Below are 21543 nucleotides of genomic sequence, written 5' to 3'. Positions count from 1 at the left end.
GATATCTGCTACCACATGTATGTACAGTACAAGCTGTTACTGTGTGCCTATACTGATAGTATACTAGCTGCAGTGTGTGCTAATCTCTGCTACATCCATTATGTACAGTATAAGCAGTTACTTTGCACCTGTATTGATAGTAAACCAGCTGCAGTGTGTAGTGATCTCTGCTACCCCAAGTATGTACAGTATAAGCTGTTACTGTGTGCCTATACTGATAGTAGACTAGCTGCAGTGTGTGCTGATCTCTGTTACCCCCAGTATGCACAGTATAAGCTGTAACTCTGTGCCTATATTGATAGTAAACTAGCGGCAGTGCGTGCTAATGTATGCTGCCTCCAGTATGTATAGTTTCTCATCTCTCTCTTTTTTTTTTATATATAGAAGTTAGTCATCAACCAGTCTTAGTCAGTCCATGGTAGACCTAAGGCAAACTGAAAGTGTGCATAAATCCTCATTCTGTACAGAAATTTGACTCAGGCTGGTTTCACACTGTAAACTTCCACTGCACTGCATTGCTCCACCAGAAACAGGCCTTCAGGGAACACCGTGTTATACGCGGTGTTCCCTTCTGGCCACCAGCCAAGACGGAAGTGACGGGCGCTTGCAGTCACTTCCTGCTTCAGAGTATGCGGTGATGCACGGAAGTGTTTTGTAAAAATACGCTTCCCTGCATGTGCGTTGCCATGAGGGTAATTGCTTTAAAATCCACGCGTCGCCATAGACTAACATGACTTCCGGGCCCACACAGATCACCGCAAGTTGCTCCAGAAGCCACGCGGTAACTTAGTTTTGGACCTGCATCGGGGATGCAGGGAAAACGTATGAAAATCTCCATAGAATTTCATTGGGCAGCGGAGGTAAAAATACCGCACTGCCCCGGTGTGAAAGGGCCCTCAAGTAATGTGGACGCTTGGGTATTCAGTCTTTTGTCTTATATAAAACCATATGCCCTGTGCTGCAAAGTGAACTACATATGAAGCCATTCTGAATTGTTGCAGACAGAAATGTGGATAGAGACTTCCTTTCACTCTTTTCTGATATTACCCCTTTATATTTCCTTGCAGGAGGTCGGGGAGAGTGCAGCACTGCCGGATCCGCTCCTGCACAGACGGGGAATTCTTGAAGTATTATCTCACCAACAACCTGACCTTCGACTGTATTTATGAACTGATCCAACACTACAGAGAGAACTCCCTCCGCTGCGCTGAATTCGAGCTGCGACTAACAGACGCCGTGCCCAACCCCAACCCGCATTTATCTAAGGAGTAAGTCTATGTGTCGTCGCATTGCAGTGACGTCATTTCCTCTTAGCCCCGCCAGAAATAGGGACACAGTGTGGGCGGCTGAGGTACTGGCAGGACGTATTGATCTAGCAGACCTGCACTGTGTCTGCTAGGAGGGCTTTGTTTGTATCACATTCCTACAAATGCCTGGAAACCACATACACCTGGCATCAGGAACCCGCCCCACGGCACGCCTGCAGAGGCGGGTCCTGATGGGGTTTGACCAAATCGAGAGGAGGTTTAAAGGATACCACAACTGAAATGTGACATAATGAAATAGACCTGTGTATGTACAGTGCCTAGCACACAGATAACTATGCTGTGTTCCTTTTTTTCTTTCTCTGCCTAAAAGAGTTAAATATCAGGTATGTAAGTGGCTGACTCAGTCCTGACTCAGACAGGAAGTGACTACAGTGTGACCCTCACTGATAAGAAATTCCAACTATAAACCACTTTCCTAGCAGAAAATGGCTTCTGAGAGCAAGAAAGAGGTAAAAAAGGGGAATTTCTTATCAGTGAGGGTCACACTGTAGTCACTTCCTGTCTGAGTCAGGACTGAGTCAGCCACTTACATACCTGATATTTAACTCTTTCAGGCAGAGAAAGGAAAAAAGGAACACAGCATAGTTATCTGTGTGCTAGGCACTGTACATACACATGTCTATCTCATTATGTCACATTTCAGTTGGGGTATCCTTTAAAGTTAACCAGAGACGAAGCACCGTCATGTATTTTACCATATACATCAGTGGGAACATTAGAGAAAACACTTACCCTGCTCTCTGTTTCATTCTTCCCTGCTCAGCCTGCTTGTTATCAGCCCTGATAAAATCCCAGACTGAGCATTCAGTCTGGTTTTGCTCCGGAATCATTATAGTTGAGTTATTATAGCAGAGCCAGAAGGGGGCAGGCTTGGGCTTGAAAAGACATCAGAGAAGACAGACTCAGCTATAATGATTCCTGAGCAAAGCCAGACTGAATGCTCAGTCTGGGATTTTATCAGGGCTGATAACAATAACAAGCAGGCTGAGCAGTGAAGAATGAAGCAGAGAGCAGGGTAGGTGTTTTTCTACAGTTCCCACTGATATATATGGTAAAATACATGAGGGTGCTTCATCTCTGGTTCACTACTATAAGAATTTAAGTATTAAGTATTTAAGATCAAACAAGGCTGGCTCCCTCAACCACACTCTGTAAGGCAGGGAGCCTTACAGAGTGTGGTTGAGGGAGCCAGCTTGTTTGATCTTAAATACTTAAATGCAGGGAGCACACTGCAAATCTGTTTTGCGATTCCGATTTGCAATGTCGGTGCCCTTGGGCCCACCCCTCAAACACAGTATTAGCTCTCTATTTGTCCTGTGCTCATAATAATCACTTCTATAGATGCTTTGAATAGTGGTAATCATTAACAAACTGCTCCCCATCCCCTTCTTGCTCCTCTGACACTGTAGTTGCCAGTGGCAGGTTTTGGTGCGCCGTATCAATTGTTATCTATAGAGTGCTTGGGGGCCCCATTGTAAAACTTGCATCGGGGCCCACAGCTCCTTAGCTACGCCACTGGGGGTGACAATTTTTTTGGGGCCACGGAGGGTCCCCTTCATTAGAAAGTGCAGACACATGAGTCTGCACTTTCTGATGAAGGGGACCCACTGTGGCCCTGAAACAACAATTGTCATACAATGAGCTGACAAATGCACTAAGGAATAAAATGCATTTGAAAACTTCTTTGGTGTGCTAACCAACTTTGGACAGCTGATCAGATCAGGGACTTCTTCTGGCTCTGGAAGTCACCTTTGGAGAAAAGACCGAGAGCTGTTTCTTATAGGAGAGAATTTACCCTGGGGCTACCCAAACTTCTAATACAAAAATAATCCAATTTCCTCCTATTCTATACAAAGGGTGACCTACTTCTTGTTGGTGCATCCAGGCTTACTTTTGCATGTATGCAAACATCAGAGAGGTTCCTGCATCCTCCGCTGTCTCCGAGACACCAGGCAGCCTATTTATGTGCTCATGACGCTTCCTATTCTACACACTGGGGGACATTTGTCAAGAGTGTCTGAGACAAAATATTAGTAGGTTTTTAGAAACCCGTGCAGGACTGTCTCAGACATCCTAAGAAATCACTAAATAGTGCAGATTGCTTCTTAAACTGATAAGAATAGGAGGAGTTAGGAAGGTTTCTCAGGCAGTGCAGTGTGAGGGAAATTGCTATTGCTGAGGTAACCAACACATCTGCTGTCAGCAGGCTCTGAGTGAGGGGGAGGAGCCCTTCACAAATCACATCTAGCCTGCACTGCTGCACTATCTGTAGAACTGCTATTGAGCACTTCTGAGGCTTCTTGCATACTGCAAGCGATTCCGATTCAGATTCCGCTTTTTAATCAGTTTTTACCTCCGATTCAGATTCAGATTTGCAGTGTGCAAGGAGCAAACTGCAAATCTGAATCTGAATCGGAAGTAAAAACAGATTAAAAAGCGGAATCTGAATCTGAATTGCTTGCAGTGTGCAAGAGGCCTTAATCTGCAGCAGTTTAGGAATGGATTTGCACTTTTCTTAACTGTAGTGCATCTTTGGAGATCCACGCTAAACTGCCACTATTATGTAGGATTTGGGGAGTTTCTTACTATTATGCAGACCAGTTCCTCTGCTGGTTAGAACAGTTTTAGAAGAAAAAACTGTCGGTATTGCTTTGATAAATCTGGCCCACTGTCTCTATACAAAACCGCTGTTTCATTTAGGTGAACTTAAATGAATGGGCTGCATGCTAGGTGCTATTTTTAAATGTCATTATAGGCAGATGCAGATGCTTACTCCTTGCATAGTAGACGGAATGTCCAGCGCTCTCTCCAAAGGAAATGAAATACAATGCATACGTTTATATAGGATAGTATTTCACACACACAGCATACAGAACATCGACAAAATGAATTACACAAGGGCTACTACTGGTTAAGATAGGTACTCTGTCCTGCATACGTCACACCTGGCTGTTGATCATGAGACTGCAGGTGTGTGTGTGGGGGCTCTCGTACCACCACCTGATAATACCACCAGTGCAGGAAACTGCCGTGACCTGGACACCCCACAGCAGTTGCTGCATAAACACCACTGCAGGCACACGAGTGAGTGAAATGCCTGACGCTGCCTGCGTTTTATAAGGGGGGGTGGGCGCCAGGAGGGAGTGTAGACTGATTGGCTACAATGTGCCTGCTGACTGGGATGTAGAGGGTCACAGTTGACCTTAATGATGTAGTATAGGGGTGGACCGAACTTCCGAAAAAGTTTGCGGTTCTCCGCGATCGCGAACCACGGAAGTTCGCCGGTTCCCGTTCGCCGGCGAACCGTTGGGGTCATCTCTATTCTGCATGCCACGGCTCTGGTCTTGACTAGACCAGACTAGCGGCACGCATAGCTTCAACTCGTGCCAGAACGAGGAGGTAAGTCATGCCCGCTGACAGCCGCGGCAAATGTTTAGTTCTGGAGGGGAGAGCCAGGAAGAGGAGCCCCAAGGTGAGGGAAGGGGGGGGGACGTCCCCCCTTCCCGACTGCTGTGCCCAACGCTACCCTACGCCTGAACGAGACGGAGGTAAGTTCTGCCCGCTGCCCAGCGCTGCACAACACTTAATTCCAGAGGGGACAGCGAGGGAGGGAGAGCCCCCTAAGGTGAGGGAAGGGGGGGGGGGAGAGGTCCGCCCTTTGCCACTGTGCCCATAGCTCTCCCTCTTCTCTGCGCTGCTCCCCTCCTGCTAGGGGCACACCTGGCTACCTATTCTGGGGACATATACCCCTCTCCTGCCTACATATACTGGGCACATATACCCCTGGCTACATATACTGGGCACATATACCCCTGACTACATATACTGGGCACATATACCCCTGACTACATATACTGGGCACATATACCCCTGCCTACATATACTGGGCACATATACCCCTGACTACATATACTGGGCACATATACGCCTGGCTACATATACTGGGCACATATACCCCTGGCTATATATACTGGGCACATATACCTCTGGCTACATATACTGGCCACATATACCCCTGACTACATATACTGGGCACATATAACCCTGACTACATATACTGGGCACATATACCTCTGGCTACATATACTGGGCACATATACCCCGGCTACATATACTGGGCACATATACCCCTGGCTACATATACTGGGCACATATACCCCTGGCTACATATACTGGGCACACATACCCCTGGCTACATATACTGGGCACATATAAACCTGGCTACATATACTGGGCACATATACCCCTGGCTACATATACTGGGCACATATACCCCTGGCTACATATACTGGGCACATACCCCTGGCTACATATACTGGGCACACATACCCCTGGCTATATATACTGGGCACATATACCCCTGGCTACATATACTGGGCACATATAATACAATATACAATACAATAACATTTCTATAGCGCTTTTCTCCCATAGGACTCAAAGCGCTTAGGCTCTCTCAGATTCAGTAGTTAGTAGGATGAAGTATTCACACAACAAAAGTTATATTTCTGCAAATGCCAGACTGAACAGGTGGGTTTTCAGTCTGGATTTAAACACATCCAGGGATGGGGCTGTCCTGATCTGTTGAGGTAAGGAGTTCCAAAACATAGGGGCAGCATGACAGAAGGCTCTGGGACCAAAAGTTTCCAAGTGGACTCTGGGTATGACTAGATTATTAGAACCTGTGGATCTGAGAATGCGGGGATTGCTACGCAGCTGTAACATATCTTTCAAGTATCCAGGGCCTAGATTATTCAGGGATTTAAATGTCAGTAGGCCGATCTTGAATAGGACCCTCCATTCTATAGGTAGCCAGTGAAGGGAATGCAGGACTGGCATTATGTGGCAGTGACGGGGTTGGTTGGTTAGCAGTCTGGCAGCAGTATTCTGTATCAGCTGTAGGCGGTACAAGACCTTTTTTGGAAGGCCAGTGTAGAGAGCATTGCAGTAGTCCAGTCGGGATGTGATGAAGGCGTGGACTAAGGTTGGCAGATCTTCTGGGGGTATGAGGTGCTTGATTTTTGCAATGTTCTTCAGGTGAAAATAGGATGATTTCACCACCGCAGAGATTTGAGTTCTGCCTACATATACTGGGACTTATACCTCTGGCTTCATATACTGGGCACATATACCCCTGCCTACATATACTGGGACATTTACCTATGGCTTTATATACTGGGCATATATACCCCTGGCTACATATACTTGGCACATATACTCCTGGCTACATATACTGGGCACATATACCCCTGGCTACATATACTGGGCACATATACCTCTGGCTACATATACTGGGCACATATACCTCTGGCTACATATACTGGGCATGTATACCCCTGCCTACATATACTGGGAACATATACCCCTGGCTACATATACTGGGCACATATACTCCTGCCTACATATACTTGGACAAATACCTCTGGCTTCATATACTGGGCACATTTACCCCTGGCTACATATACTGAGCACATATACCCCTGGCTACATATACTGGGCACATATACCCCTGCCTACATATACTGGGCACATATACCCCTGCCTACATATACTGGGCACATATACCCCTGCCTACATATACTGGGCACATATACCCCTGGCTACATATACTGGGCACATATACCCCTGCCTACATATACTGGGACATATACCTCTGGCTTCATATACTAGGCACATATACCCCTGCCTACATATACTGGGCACATATACCCCTGGCTACATATATTGGGCACATATACCCCTGACTACATATACTGGGGTCATCTACACATCTAGCTACATATACTGGGGACATATACCCCTGCCTACATATACTGGGGACATATACCCCTGACTACATATACTGGGCACATATACCCCTGCCTACATATACTGGGCACATATACCCCTGGCTACATATATTGGGCACATATATCCATGCCTACATATATTGGGCACATATACCCCTGCCTACATATACTGGGCACATATACCCCTGGCTACATATATTGGGCACATATACCCCTGACTACATATACTGGGGTCATCTAGACATCTAGCTACATATACTGGGGACATATACCCCTGCCTACATATACTGGGGACATATACCCCTGACTACATATACTGGGCACATATACCCCTGCCTACATATACTGGGCACATATACCCCTGGCTACCTGTTCTGGGGACATTTCTACCCCTGGCTACCTGTTCTGGGGACATCTATACCGCTGGCCACCTATTCTGGGGCTACCTATTTTTGGGGAACCACTGCTGTTAGATTGAGTGTATTTTTGGGAACTGCTGCCAGGTGAGAGGTGTCTACCATATTAAGGGGGCATTCTGCCTATTTATGTGAAATGCTGTCTATTTATGTGCCTCATGACTGCTGAATTTGTCTTGTTGGGGGCCTCATGGTTACTGAATTTGTCTTGTTGGGGGCCTCATGATTTGTTGGGGGCCTTAAGATCGCTGAATTTATCTTGATGGGGGGCTTCATGATTGCTGAATTTGTCTTGTTGGGGGTCACATGGTTGCTAACTGCGAGACTATGGAAAAAACTTGGTCATCATCATATGAGACAATAGCATTAACCCTACTTTTTCAGCTTTTTAAAACCGAAAATGAAACTGGGAGGTTCTAAAAAAATGAACACATTTTTCAGGAGTCGGATGTATGAAATTGTTTATCTTCACAGTTTATTTTCAACTTGGATTTTCCATAATGTTCATGTATGAGTTAAAACGTTTGTATTTAGTTTAAATTGCTGTTGGCACTTTGCGATAGTAAAGTGATTTTTGGGTTGCAGTTTGGGCACTCGACCTTCAAAAGGTTTGCCACCACTGTCCTAATCTAATGTCCCACCATTACTAAGTTCATGTAAACTTGTCTCCACCCGCGACCACACCCACATTCTGGTTCATGACCACACCCATTTTTTGGCGCGGACGTAGCCCCAATTTGCAGCGCGCCACACATCTCCACCCAAAATTTTCGCCACGCTGCACGTGCCGCCCGCTTCTTCCTCCCCCCTTTTTTTGCCCCCCCTGGAAAATTTTCTGCGGACGCCCATGGCGGTGAGAGAGACCTAGAGCCCATTTTTAAACAGGCTTAGGTCTACTAGTATATCTATAATACCATACATCCCAACTTTTTGAGATAAGAAAGAGGAAAACTTTAAGACACACCCATGCCACACCTCTAACCACACCCCCACCACAACCCTCGTCATGCATATCACAAGGAATTTAGAATCAAAATATGTTGTTTTATCATTCAGACACTGTTCATTTCTATCATTATTAGCTTTTCTTAATTTTAACGTTTGAAAATCAGAAATATATTATTTTAAAGGATGGAATTAAGGTTTAGAGTCAGTTAAATACATTTTTCTGTAGAAACATACATATATTTACATAGCTATGTATGTCAGTCCTGAAAGAGGAACAAATAAGGAAGAAAGAGGGACTGGGATCACAAACAGGGACTGTGTCTCTGAAAGAGGGACAGTTGGGAGCTATGATAATACTGTACGCATAACTCAAGATCAGCTTGTAAGATAGTGGTGGTCAGACCTGCATTACACAACATCTGTCAAGGTGTCCTGTGGTATCTGTCTTTATATCTATAATACATATAATACAGTATACGTTTATAATATACTGTAGTGCAACTACCCTAGTGGTCAGGTGTGGACTCCACAAGACCCGTAAATATGTCCTGTGGTATCTGACTGTATGTCAGGCTTGTCTGGTCAATAATCATGGTTCAGACTGTATGCCCATATGACTGACCCAGTGCCCAGCCCGTAACACCTGCACAAGCTCCTGCCTAGCACAATACTACAATACACCCTGCAGGTAAGTCCAGTTGCAAGGTGAACACAGCTCCACTCCACCACTTCAACTGCAGTGCTCGACCTGGTTGGCAAGACCAAAAGATGCAGCACATAAGGGAAGGTCCGCACTTGTCAGTTTGAAGACTCAGGCGTCCTTAACCCTCCTGGCGGTTAATTTTTTCTGCCAATTAGGCAGAAATCCATTTTTTTTGTATTTTTTTTTTTGTATCATGTAAAGCTACCAGAGTGGTAGCGACATGAAACACCACTAGAGGGCGCATGTGTCCCTCTAGTGCGATCGTCGCCGGCATCAATAGAGAACGGGAACGCGTTCCCCTGTTTGGCTTCTCCTGTCGCCATGGCGGCGATCGGAATGACTTCATGGACATCAGCCCACGTCCTGACGTCAGACGCCTCCGATCTAGCCCATAGCGCTGCCTGGAACTCATTGGTCCGGGCAGCGCAGGGCTCTGGCGGGGGCCCTCTTCCGCCGTTGCGTGTGGGCGATCGCCGCAGAGTGGCGGCGGTCAAGCTGTACGTGCGGCTAGCAAAGTGCTAGCTGCGCGTACAGCACTTTGAATGGGGCGAAGCGCCCCACTAGAGGCTGAGATATCCTCCTGCGCGGCAAAGCCCGAGCTCAGCTCGGGCTTACCGCCAGGAAGGTTAATAATCATAGCTCACACAAGAATGGCAGTTTAGAAAAATGTGTATATACAAACTAAAAACCAGGAGCATGTTACCTAAAAAACTCCCGAAGGAGAAGAAGCAACCAATAACAGCAAGGACAAACCTGAAGGCAGACCAACACGGAAGAACAAGGCTGGTAATCTATTGGACAAAAATCTAGGGGACAAGAGACAAAACTCCTTTAAGTAATGGTAGCCAGATCCCATCTCGCATTTAAGCCATGTGGGACCCTAGTGTTTAATTTGAAAATCCACTCTGCTTCCTTTCTCAATAATCTCTTGTAAAGATCCCCTCTCCTCTTGGACGGCACTACTCTCTCAATCCCACAAAAAGAAAAGCTAGTTTGTATATACACATTTTTTCTACATATGCATTTTTAATGTTGAATGTTGCATTGATGCACTGGTTTGCATGTGTAGGAGGCGGTGTCTTTATACACCTCCTTGGTATGTGACCACTCCCTAATTGGGATGGTTTTGGGGCGGGTACTATGTACTGGCATCCCTATTTATATGTTCAAACTGCCATTCTTGTGTGAGCTATGATTAAGTCCGAAACATGTCAGCTATTTGATGCCTGCCGAGCTTGTAATTTGGATATGTCCCTAATAAAGGCTACTTAAAACTGACAAGTGCGGACCTTCCCTTATGTGCTACACCCTGCAGGTAGATGTAGCATACCGTCTGACAGGTAGTTGATCCACCAGGCAGGACCTGATAACTTTTGGCAAAGCAATATGGGCACAGTGGATATATATATTTATATGATAGTCACCTGAGGCCTATTGGATGAGGCTATCCAGACAAGTGAATCGAGTGGCAGAAGTGCCAGGAGTTCCTGGTGGCAGTGAGGTAGTCCAGATAGGAACTTTCCAGAGATAGTGTAGTCAAGGCAAGCCGCAGTCAGTCCAGGCAAAATTCATGCAAATCTGTGTCCAAGCAAAGGTCAATCCAGGCGGCAAGGCAAAGCGTAGTCAAGGTACAAGGCAATGTTGGCAACAGGAATCCAACGAGACAGTGAGCGCTACCCAGCAACAAGCCAAAGCTAATGCTATCACGGGTGATGACTGGGGGCGCTCACCAGGTTTAAATACTAGGGCTAACCAATCAACAAAGGCAGAATTGAAAACAAACTAATAGCAATCCAGCGTGTCAACTGGATCAGCTGACACACAATCATGAACGTCAGAGTTACTGCTTACATCTGTGGAGCGCGTACTGAGAATGCATCCTCCACCTATCCAGTGAGAACTGAGAAGCCTCCTGCCTCCCACCGATGTCAGCGGCCTGCCGAGACCTGGAAGTCAGAGCTGTAGCCTGAGTCTCTCTGCATTCCGTCGCTGACGAGACACATCGAATTTTACACTGTATATCTGTAATACATGTAACACTGTGTATGTGCAGGGCTTTCTCAGCCTGTTCATTTCCCTGATCCGTTTTTTGGCTTTCCCCTTTTCCCCTAGGTTTGCATAGAACAGGAAGTAACATTTTTGCATCCCTAGACACAAGAATGTCATATTTCATGTTTTCTTGTAGGTGGTACTATGACAACCTGAGCCGAGGCGAAGCAGAAGAAATGCTCATGAGGATACCTCGAGATGGTGCCTTCCTGATACGGAGGAGGGAGGAGCCAAACTCATACGCCATCACCTTCAGGTATCTGTGTGCTCCTCCTTTGGACTTCGATCTTGATCTGAAGGCCTCCTAGTAGCTAATCTCTTTGTGAATTGTGATTTAAGGGCGGAGGGTAAAGTGAAGCACTGCCGGATCCAGAAAGATGGCCGCCACTTTGTCCTGGGCACATCTGCCTATTTTGAGAATCTGGTGGAGCTTGTGAATTATTATGAGAAGCACGCGCTCTACCGGAAAATGAAGCTACGCTATCCTGTGACCGAGGCACTGCTTCTCCGATTCAATGCGGTACGTTCTGATGGACATTGCATGGCATGAAATAACTAGACACTTAAGGAATACTTTATAATAGGAAAAAAAACAGTGTGTGACCCCCCCTCCCGAACTATAGTATAACACTTGTTTCCAGGTATAGTGCCTGATAACAAGCAGGAAGAGATCCTGTGATTGTGGAGATTGGAAGGCTAATCAGATAATTATCCCAACTGTAGTCATTTAAGGAGACTCTGAAGCCACCAAAAAATGAGATTTTTACTTTAAAAACATAATTGCCTCTCCTAAAACATTGCATCCCCGTGGCTGAAAACTCAATTAATCACCCCTAACACCCCAGGTAAAATCCACAGCTTTCTTGGTGGTGGATTTTGCTGCCCTAAGGAGGCAGAGCTTTGGGCTGTAGCTCTGCCTCCATGCGCATCAATCAGCGCTTATCGCTGCCTCTCCCCCGCCCCTCTCAGTGAAGGAAGACTGAGAGGGGCCGGGAGAGGCAGCGATCCGCGCTGATTGATGCGCATGGAGTCAGAGCTGCAGCCCAAAGCTCTGCCTCTCTGCGGAAGGAGCCCCGCGATGTGCCCTGGGGAAATTTTAAAGTAAAAACATGATTTTTTGGAGACGTCAGGGTCTATTTAACAAAGGGTTTTCTATCTATTGAACCCCTTATCCACTGGCCATATTTTATAAAAGAAAACCTGGGACCATATGCAATTAACATTTTCTCCTAATTGATAATTTTTCATCTTCTATTTAAAATAACTTTTCAGCATTTTGCAATTTAAAAAGTACGAAAAAGAAGTTGAAAAAGTACTATCCTCCAACGTCTTCTTTCTTACAATCCAAACATGTGCTCCTAAGATCTTTTCACATTTTCTCAAATATCACCACATTTCCTCAGATGTCCCCACATCTCCTTAGATAGTCTGACTTCTCCTCAGATACCCTCACTTCTCACATCTGATCACATATCCTCATATATCCTCAGACATCCTCACAACTCCTCAGATATCCTCACATCTCCTCAGATATCCTCACATCTCCTCAGATATCCTCACTTCTCCTCAGATATCCTCACATCTCCTCAGATATCCTCGCATCTCCTCAGATATCCTCGCATCTCCTCAGATATCTTCACATCTTTTCAGACATCCTTATATCTCCACAGATATCCTCACATCTCCTGAAGTATCCTCACTTCTCCTCAGATATCCTCACAATTTCTCAGATATCCTCACATCTCCTCAGGTATCCTCACATCACCTCAGATATGCTTGCATCTGCTCATATCTCTTTACGGCTCCTCAGATCTATTTACATCTCCTCAGACATCCTCCGATATTCTCACAGAGCTGAGGGCCAATGGAACGGCGTGAGAGTGACACCACGCGGCTGCCAGGTTGAGTGGGGAGGACAATGGTCTTGACCAAAGATCCACCAAGCTTATTGCTGGCTGAAGCATCGGAGGGCATTGGGGGTTGTTGTACATATGCTAGATTCTCAGCAGAGGCGGTCGTTATTGTTAAATTCTCAGCAGAGGTGGTCCTTATCGGCTGGAAATTATTGACCGATCCATCGATTTGACAGGAAAATTGCATGGTTTGTACAAGCTATTAGATATCCCCATTTCTTCTCAGATTGCTGATATCCTTATTTCACACATCTCAAATATCCGCACATCTGCTCAGATCACGTCTCACATATCCTCATATCTGAGTCCTTATATCTCTTCAGATCTCCTCACATATCCTCAGATATCTTCACATCTGCTCAGATCACATCTCTCACATAACCTTATATTTCTTTAGATCTCAGATTCCTTGGACAAGCTTACAGCTAGTGGGGTCATGCCTGGGACAAGCTCACGGCCTGTGGGTCAAGCCTAGGACAAGCTCCCAGACTGTGGGTCATGCCTGGGACAAGCTCAAGGCCTGTGAGTCATGCCTGGGACAAGCTCACGGCCTAAGGGCCATGCCTGGGACAAGCTCACAGCCTGTGGGCCATGCCTGGGACAAGCTTACTGCCAGTGGAGTCATGCTTGGGACAAGCTCACGGCCTGTGGGTCATGCCTGGGACAAGCTCATGGCCTGTGGGCCATACCTGGGACAAGCCCACAGCCTGTGGACCATGCCTGGGACAAGCTCACAGCCTGTGGGCCATGCCTGGGACAAGCTCACAGCCTGTGGACCATGCCTAGGACAAGCTCACTGCCAGTGGAGTAATGCCTGAGACAAGCTCACGGCCTGTGGGTCATGCCTGGGACAAGCTCACGGCCTGTGGGTAATGCCTGAGACAAGCTCACGGCCTGTGGGTCATGCCTGGCCTGGGACAAGCTCACGGCCTGTGGGTAATGCCTGGGACAAGCTCACGGCCTGTGGGTCATGCCTGGGACAAGCTCACGGCCTGTGGGTCATGCCTGGGAGAAGCTCACTGCCTGTGGGTAATGCCTGGGACAAGCTCACGGCCTGTGGGTCATGCCTGGGACAAGCTCACTGCCTGTGGATCATGCCTGGGTCAAGCTCATGGCCTGTGGGTCATGCCTGGGACAAGCTCACGGCCTGGGGTGAGGCCAGTGAGGTTACATTTGGAAGTAACTGGTCCTAGTTTAGGGATTTGACAATGCACAACAGACAGGCCATTATTATTATTATTATGAGTCTGCAATGGCCACCTCCATTTTCCTCTCACTTCGGGTTCCCATAGGTCCCTGCGCAGCTGTTAATAATGTGTGGCGGTTTGCACTGTATACTTTATCACCTCCTCCACATTTACTGACCATACTGTTCTTCCCTTAGGAAAAGGATCCAAGTTCCATATATGACGTGGGAAGGAAACTGTATGTGGATCCGGGTGAAATCTCACCGGCCATGGTGAGGACCTTTTACCTGTATATCTGATAAGCTGCATATTTCTCTTGTGACATCGCCTGCAGAGGAATGTCACCTAATAAGTGATGTATTACTGTGCACAGATGTATTACTGTGCACTCTCATGTGCCCAGTGGTAAGGCCATACAGCTGTGACTGCTCTACACTAACAGCACTTGTATCCCCTTCCGTCTCCTGATCCATACATAGCTATACCTCAAGTCCTACAGCAAACCTGGACCACAACTTCACAAAAAAATGTTTGCTTATAGTGTGTACAACCCTCACATGAGTCATATCAGATTGCTGTGAGAGTTGCATTTTTTTTTATTATTATTATTATTTCTTGAATTGACCATTTGTTTGCCGTGGGTGCAGGAAGTGGCTGAAATTCACTTATCCATCACCAATTTTTTACTGTGAACTGATACGACCTGAGTGCGAGTTGTAGACATCTGCCACTTAGTAGCATACACTTTAACCAGTTCGCATTCAGTCGTTTTTCGCTTCATGCATCCGAACAATGTTCACCTCCCATTCATTAGCCTATAACTTTATTACTACTTATCACAATGAACTGATCTATATCTTGTTTTTTCCGCCACCAATTAGGCTTTCTTTGGGGGGTACATTTTACTAAGAGCCACTTTACTGTAAATGCATTTTAAAAGGAAGAATAAGAAGAAAACGGAAACAAATCATTATTTCTCACTTTTCGGCAATTATAGTTTTAAAATAATACATGCCTCCATAATTAAAACCCACGTATTGTATATGCCCATTTGTCCCGTTTATTACACCATTTAAATTATGTCCCTATCACAATGTATGGCGACAATATTTTATTTGGAAATAAAAGTGCATTTTTTCCGTTTTGCATTCATCACTATTTACAAGCTTATAATAAAAAAAAAAAAGAAATATTTCATCTTTACATAGATATTTAAAAAGTTTAGACCCTTAGGTAAATATTTGTGTTTTTTTTTTTTTTTTAATTGTAATGTTTTTTTTTTTTTTAATTAAACATTTTATGTGGGTATTTTTGGGAGGGTGGGATTGAAATTGTATTTTTTTTGTAAATATATGTGTATTTTTATTTTTATTTACCATTTAGATGTAGTTTACTTTTTGGCCACAAGATGGCAGCCATGAGTTGTTTACAGTGACGTCACTCTAAGCGTACCACGTACGCTTAGAGCGACATAGGAGGCAGAAAAAGCGTAGCTTCCGAGAGAAGCTGTCGCTTTTTCTGCGGGGGAGAGGAATCAGTGATCGGGCACCGTTGCCCGATTCACTGATTCACTGGCTAACAAACCGCCGGCCGATCGCGCGCGTGCACGCGCGCGATCGGCCGCGTGGACGCGCAGGAGCGCACATGGCTTCCTGGACGTGAGTTTCACGTCCAGGAATGTGAAATAGTTAAAGAGGAATTGTAGTCAAAATAACACAATGAATAAAATGCTTTTTTTATACACTATTCATTTATAAATCACTGTATTTAGGCAGCGTTTGCCCATTGTAAAATCTTCCCTCTCCCTAATTTACTTTTGGCAAATTCATCACAGGCAGCAACAGTTTTAATTAAAGTGTACAACCTGAGATGGGGAAAAAAAGAAACATTGGGGTTGATTCACTATAACAAATAGCGTGCCTTATCAGAGTAAACACACCTTATCAGAGTAGCATAGCGAGCGCTACGAACTTATGCCTGCTAATTGGCAATGACGAGAGCTCCACTCGTCCTGCCCTGAGCCCCTGCGGGTCCAATCACTTTAAAGGACATTATTTCCGCACTTTGATTGGCCCAATAGGCTGCCTGTCACTTGACAGGAAACTTGAGAGGCAGCCTATTCGGCCAATCAAAGTGCGGGGATAATGTCATTTAAAGGGACTCAGAGCTGAAAACATTAAAAAGATTTTAGACATACCTGGGGCTTCCTCCAGCCCCATCCGCTCGGATCGCACCCGCGCCACCATCCTCCCGTCACCTATGTCAGTCAGCTCCAGTCTATGCAGGAGGAGTGCGCTCTTTGCGTATCTCTCCAGCAGCCGCTGGAGAGATACGTAGAGGGCGCACTTCTCCTGCATAGACTGGAGCCGACTGACTCCAGTCTCATTAAGGCTACTTGCACACTAAGACGTTGCGTTAGGTGCCACGTTAAGGTCGCATAACGTGCACCTAACGCGACGCCTGGTGCTCTTCTATGTGGACGTCAGAGTGAGCCGCGTTGTGCAGCTCACTCTGGCGTCCGTGATGCGTACTCTTGTGCGCATGCGGCATCACGTGGTCCCGCCGGCTAATCACAGCACAGAGCGGCCGCTCCAGGAAGTAAACACTGCACATCACAACGTGCAGTGAATATTAATTAGCCATGTGCCTGGCCGCTCTCCGCTCCTCCCCAACATGACTGCGCATGTGCAGACAGTCTAACGCGGCTTAAGCTGCTCTAACGCCGTAGCATGCTGCACTTTCGGGAGAACGTGCAGCGTTACATGTAACGCAACGTGGGCTGTGTGAACAGCCCACTTGTGTTACATTGCTGTGCGTTGGGGGAGCGTTACAGGCGCACTAACGTGCGCCTGTAACGTCCCTGTGTGTAAGCAGCCTTAATGTTCTCAGTCAGCAAGGGAGCATATGCAACAACCTGAGACATGACACGCTGCAGCTCAACACAATAACACAGTGGCTGGCTATGAGTCTGTGACAAACAAACTGCTCACCCTAAGCCAGTCAGCAGTCCTCCATTCCTCCTCAGTCAGGACAGCAGTGCCACCTCCTCCCTTCTGCTGTGCAAGTCAAATGAAACACTGCTGCTCTCCTGCCTCCCCCCTCCTTACTCACTGTCAGACTCCTCACACAGCACAACAAGCTGCTTTTGCCTAATGATGACCTCTTCCCCTCGCTCTCCCCTTGCTTCTCCTCCTACTCTGACTGCATGCTGTTAGTGTACACAGTACAAACATGCTGCCCCTGTAATCTCTGCGCCTGATGCAAGTACTTCACCTTGCTTCATGAGAGATCTGGCCCTGGGTTCACTTTAATGTAAAAGAGGGTATATCCTGAATGATTTACTGCATTGCACTAAATGTCTTTATGGTTGCTCTTTAAATTGCTCATCCATATGTTCTCCAGCCCAGAAGGATGTTTGTAAATTAGGCTTGTGGTGCGGGGAGTTGAAAGGTTGGTGGGTGGGCTTACTCACTCGAGAGTCATGCTGATTGGCTGTTTGTGGCTTCACCCCCTTTTCTGAATTGAAACCCCAGTTACCCAGTAACCAACTGTACCAGGTTTGAGGTTTGTGTCATTAACAGTGCAAGAATGGCAGCAATTAAATATTCCCCTTGAAAATCAATAGGTGAATTTTGATTGGGTTTTGTAGGCTCCGCCCATTTTTTTCTGAATATTAATCCCAGTCACCAACTGTACAAAGTTTGAGAACCCTACCATAAACAGTGCAAGAATGGCTGCCGAAATTTGTATTTGTCTCCACCCACTTTTTTGTTATGGGGATAAAAAGTATCCTATATGTTATTCCAGGTAATGTACTGTGTGTGCCAAATTTCATTCAAATCCGTTCAGCCATTGTTGTGTGATTGAGTAACAAACATCCAAACCTTCGCATTTACAATAATCGTGATATATATATATATATATATATATATATATATATATATATATATATATATATATATATATATATATATATATTCTTTTTTTTTGTTTTGTTTTAATCTCAGCCACAAGGCACAGTTAGAGCTCTATACAGCTACACGGCTACGAGGCCGGACGAGCTGAGTTTCTGCACCGACGCACTGATTCACAACGTGGCGAAGGTCACTGCTGGTTGGTAAGTAGCTTACTGCATATATATTCTTACTGAGAGGCGGAGATGAGATAGGACACATTTACATATCAGGACCAGAGAAGGAGGAGCACTGACAGCCAGTTCTTACTTTACATAACTGGCATCTCTATGGCCACTCTATATATCTCTGGCCGAAGCCGTTATGAGTATGAAATATGAGGTTAAAGCCATCGATCACTCTCCCTGATTTCTCAGTGTTAGTAAAGCAATACAATCCCCATATTTGATGCAGCTGCTCCTGAGAAATTCCCGTTGGAAAAGTCACATGACCCAGAGGTTCACTCACCAAAGCCTGCACTTGCCAGGAGTGGGGGTCTTTCAGCTCACTGCTTACTACCTTCCCCCACATCCTTTCACTGCTGCTTACAGAAGAACTAGTTGTAGCCAGCCCTGCAGTTATAATTATGAGACTGCTGCAGTGCTGACCGCAAAGAGTTACTCTCTGACAGATGAGGTGGGAGAGGTTAGGTAATCAGTAGTGAGAGGGAGGCGGGGGTGAGATGTTCACCCTTCTGTGGCAGCGCTCCGGGAGAGGGAGGTAGATGTAGGATGCACAGCATTTTCTTTGGTTTTATGAATTGCTCCGATTTCCACTTTTCATTGTTGGGGTCTTGCTGATGTTTCCGGGTGGAGTCTGGACAGGGCATGGCCAGGATAATTGTAGATATTGGTGGGCTGAGTCTTTGTTTTCTGCCAGGGGGCGCCAGAGAACAAGTTTGAATGTAAATACTGTATTCATGTTATGAGAATGAATATTGTCACTGTGGAATAATGTCACTCGTGCTGTGCAGGTGGAAAGGTGACTACGGTGATAAAGTGCAGCACTACTTCCCCTCCAACTATGTGGAGGAGTTCTCCACCAATGAGGACTACATCGCCAGCAAGGTACGCCAACGCTCTCCTATGCTGCCATACACAATGCTATCTTAACAATGGTACAGTTTTACCAAAATTATTGTCTACTCTGATATTTTTAGAAAAGCTCCTCCGAGTGATTGTGTGAGGGTGCAGCATCTGTTAGGAGATAGTTTGCTGCCCATTGAAGTGTACGCAAGGCAGTGCTGGGGGGATCGGACACAGGGACATGTTTCCTAGCCCATGACATACCTCTGTGCCCCCCCCCCCATATCGCTTCCCCCCACCACCACCGCCACGCTATCACCCCCTAAATTTGGCGACATGTGATTGTAGCCAATCTCAAGGGGAATGGAGGAGAGGTAATAATCCCTGCTAAACCCTCACTGGGGGTGTTCCTGCAGGCCTTCCCCAGCTGCCATTGGACAGCTCCGCCTCTCCCTGGCCGCTCCCCCTGCTGCTTCCCCGCCTCCCTGCACGCTGCTGTGTGTGAGACATACAGAGCAGCTTTTCCAGTGTCGTGACCCCAGGTGTCACGAAAATGAAACAACTGTATATCTGGCCACAGGAGCATTAATCGAAATCGGCACCCAATTTCAACTAATTCGATACAATTATTGAATCGAATGGTCAGTCGGGCCACAAAATTGATAATGTATGGCCAGCATTAAAATTGGTCCCAGATCTCCCCTACCCCCCCCCCCCCCCCCCCCCCCCCCGTGTAGATCTTATCAGCTCTTCAGCACACTGACTTGTGAAGAGTTATCGCTCAGTTTAAACAGTGTGGGTGATGTCCATGCTAGTACGGTATTTGTATATGAAAAAAAAGAAAAACTAAAAATACACACGTATTGCATATATTTTCTATATAAGATCTATGTATTTGGTTTTATTGCATATTTTGATAAGAGAATTATTTTATGACATTTACCCACCTTTACATAATACTTTACATAGAACGTTTTCTGTTGTTTAGCAGATGATTGAGGACAGCCCCCTGGGGTCCATGTGCAGAGGCATCCTGGATCTGGGCGCTTATGACATCAGTAAGTATAAAGCTATATACATAATCTCAGATTCTGTCACCCCACATGATACAGTGATCTTTCCAGTGAAAGTTTTACAGAACAACTGTTGGATAGAAATGGGGGGTGAGGACCAGCAAACAAACGAGCAGCGCCTGAGGCAGGAAGAACAGTAGCGCTCACTCATCATTTAGTAAACTGTCATGGTCGATGATGGGTCGATGTGCAAACAGTAGATTCCTGCACAAGGCAATCATGAACGATCATCTGTAAACAATCTAGCGTGTGTATCTGTAGGGATAATACCAAAGCAGTTTGCTTTGCTTGGTTGAAGGACTTCCGAGGAGAGGAGGATTACAATCTGTTTACTCACCTGGGGCTTCTTCCAGCCCCCAGCAGCCATTTCAGTCCTTGGTGTCCCGTTGGCCGCCCATAATGATTGGCAACCAGCCAGCAGGGTCAGCTCTTCTGCGCCCGTGCAGGCACTCGTGCCCATGCGTCCACATCATCTTGCACATACTATGCCTGCGCAGTAGTTGTGCATAGGCGCAGTATGGACCAGATGAAGTGGACACCCAGGCACGAGTGCCCACCCAGACTCAGAAGAGCCAACCCCACCCCCCCCCCCCCAGCGTTTCATGATCATAACGGGCGGGCAGCAGGACACCGAGGAGGACTGAGGCTGCAGCGAGGGACTGAAATGGCTGCTGGGGGCTGGAAGAAACCCCAAGTGAGTAAACAGATTGTAATCCTCCCCGCCTCGGAAGTCCTTTAACCACTTCAGTCTATCTAGACTAGTATTCTCGTCCAGAGAGGCGCCGCTAAAGTCTAACTGGACGAGTATTCTCGTCCAGTGTTTAAGCGGCGGTACCCGCAGGGCTGTGACACTGCGCACCCAGGTGGTTTCCTGTTTTGGCAATTGGGGAAGAGACGCAAAGTTTCCCGAAAACCAATTGCAGTGCCTGTAATGAATGGACATGATCCCGACAATAAAGTATGTGAATAAACTACAGAGACAAAGAAACAGAAACACTTCCTAGTAAACTAGGGAGTGTTTCTAGCGCCATCTAGTGGCGAAAAGTTAAATTATATTCCAGAGATTTTTTTCATTAAAAGAAATGTGATTATCCCCTTCCAAAGTCCCCCCTTAACTCCCCACCCTAGTTACCATGCAAGTGAATGAAGAGAGGGAAAA

General features: G+C 46.2%; 2 protein-coding genes across 7 annotated transcripts in view; one reads left to right on the top strand and one right to left on the bottom strand.

The window, feature by feature from the left end:
• Positions 1–21543, bottom strand: part of SDR42E1 (short chain dehydrogenase/reductase family 42E, member 1) — a 326449-nt gene that overhangs the window by 208715 nt on the left and 96191 nt on the right. The gene's annotated exons all lie outside the window — the stretch shown is intronic.
• PLCG2 (phospholipase C gamma 2) overlaps positions 1–21543 on the top strand; it is a 239888-nt gene that overhangs the window by 174104 nt on the left and 44241 nt on the right. For 5 of the 6 annotated variants that reach the window (XM_068259934.1, XM_068259930.1, XM_068259933.1 and 2 more), the window contains exons 18-24: positions 1068–1268; positions 11370–11489; positions 11573–11753; positions 14531–14605; positions 18341–18450; positions 19260–19353; positions 20300–20369. In XM_068259934.1, the coding sequence (XP_068116035.1) occupies positions 1068–1268; positions 11370–11489; positions 11573–11753; positions 14531–14605; positions 18341–18450; positions 19260–19353; positions 20300–20369 (851 nt within the window). The remainder of the gene's footprint in view (positions 1–1067; positions 1269–11369; positions 11490–11572; positions 11754–14530; positions 14606–18340; positions 18451–19259; positions 19354–20299; positions 20370–21543) is intronic. The other variant, XM_068259935.1, reaches the window with a different exon arrangement.

Source organism: Hyperolius riggenbachi, chromosome 11, assembly GCF_040937935.1.
Source record: "Hyperolius riggenbachi isolate aHypRig1 chromosome 11, aHypRig1.pri, whole genome shotgun sequence".
Taxonomy (NCBI): Eukaryota; Metazoa; Chordata; class Amphibia; order Anura; family Hyperoliidae; genus Hyperolius; species Hyperolius riggenbachi.
The sequence above is the reverse complement of the archived record's forward strand: the minus strand, read 5'-3'. Positions and strand labels throughout refer to the sequence as shown.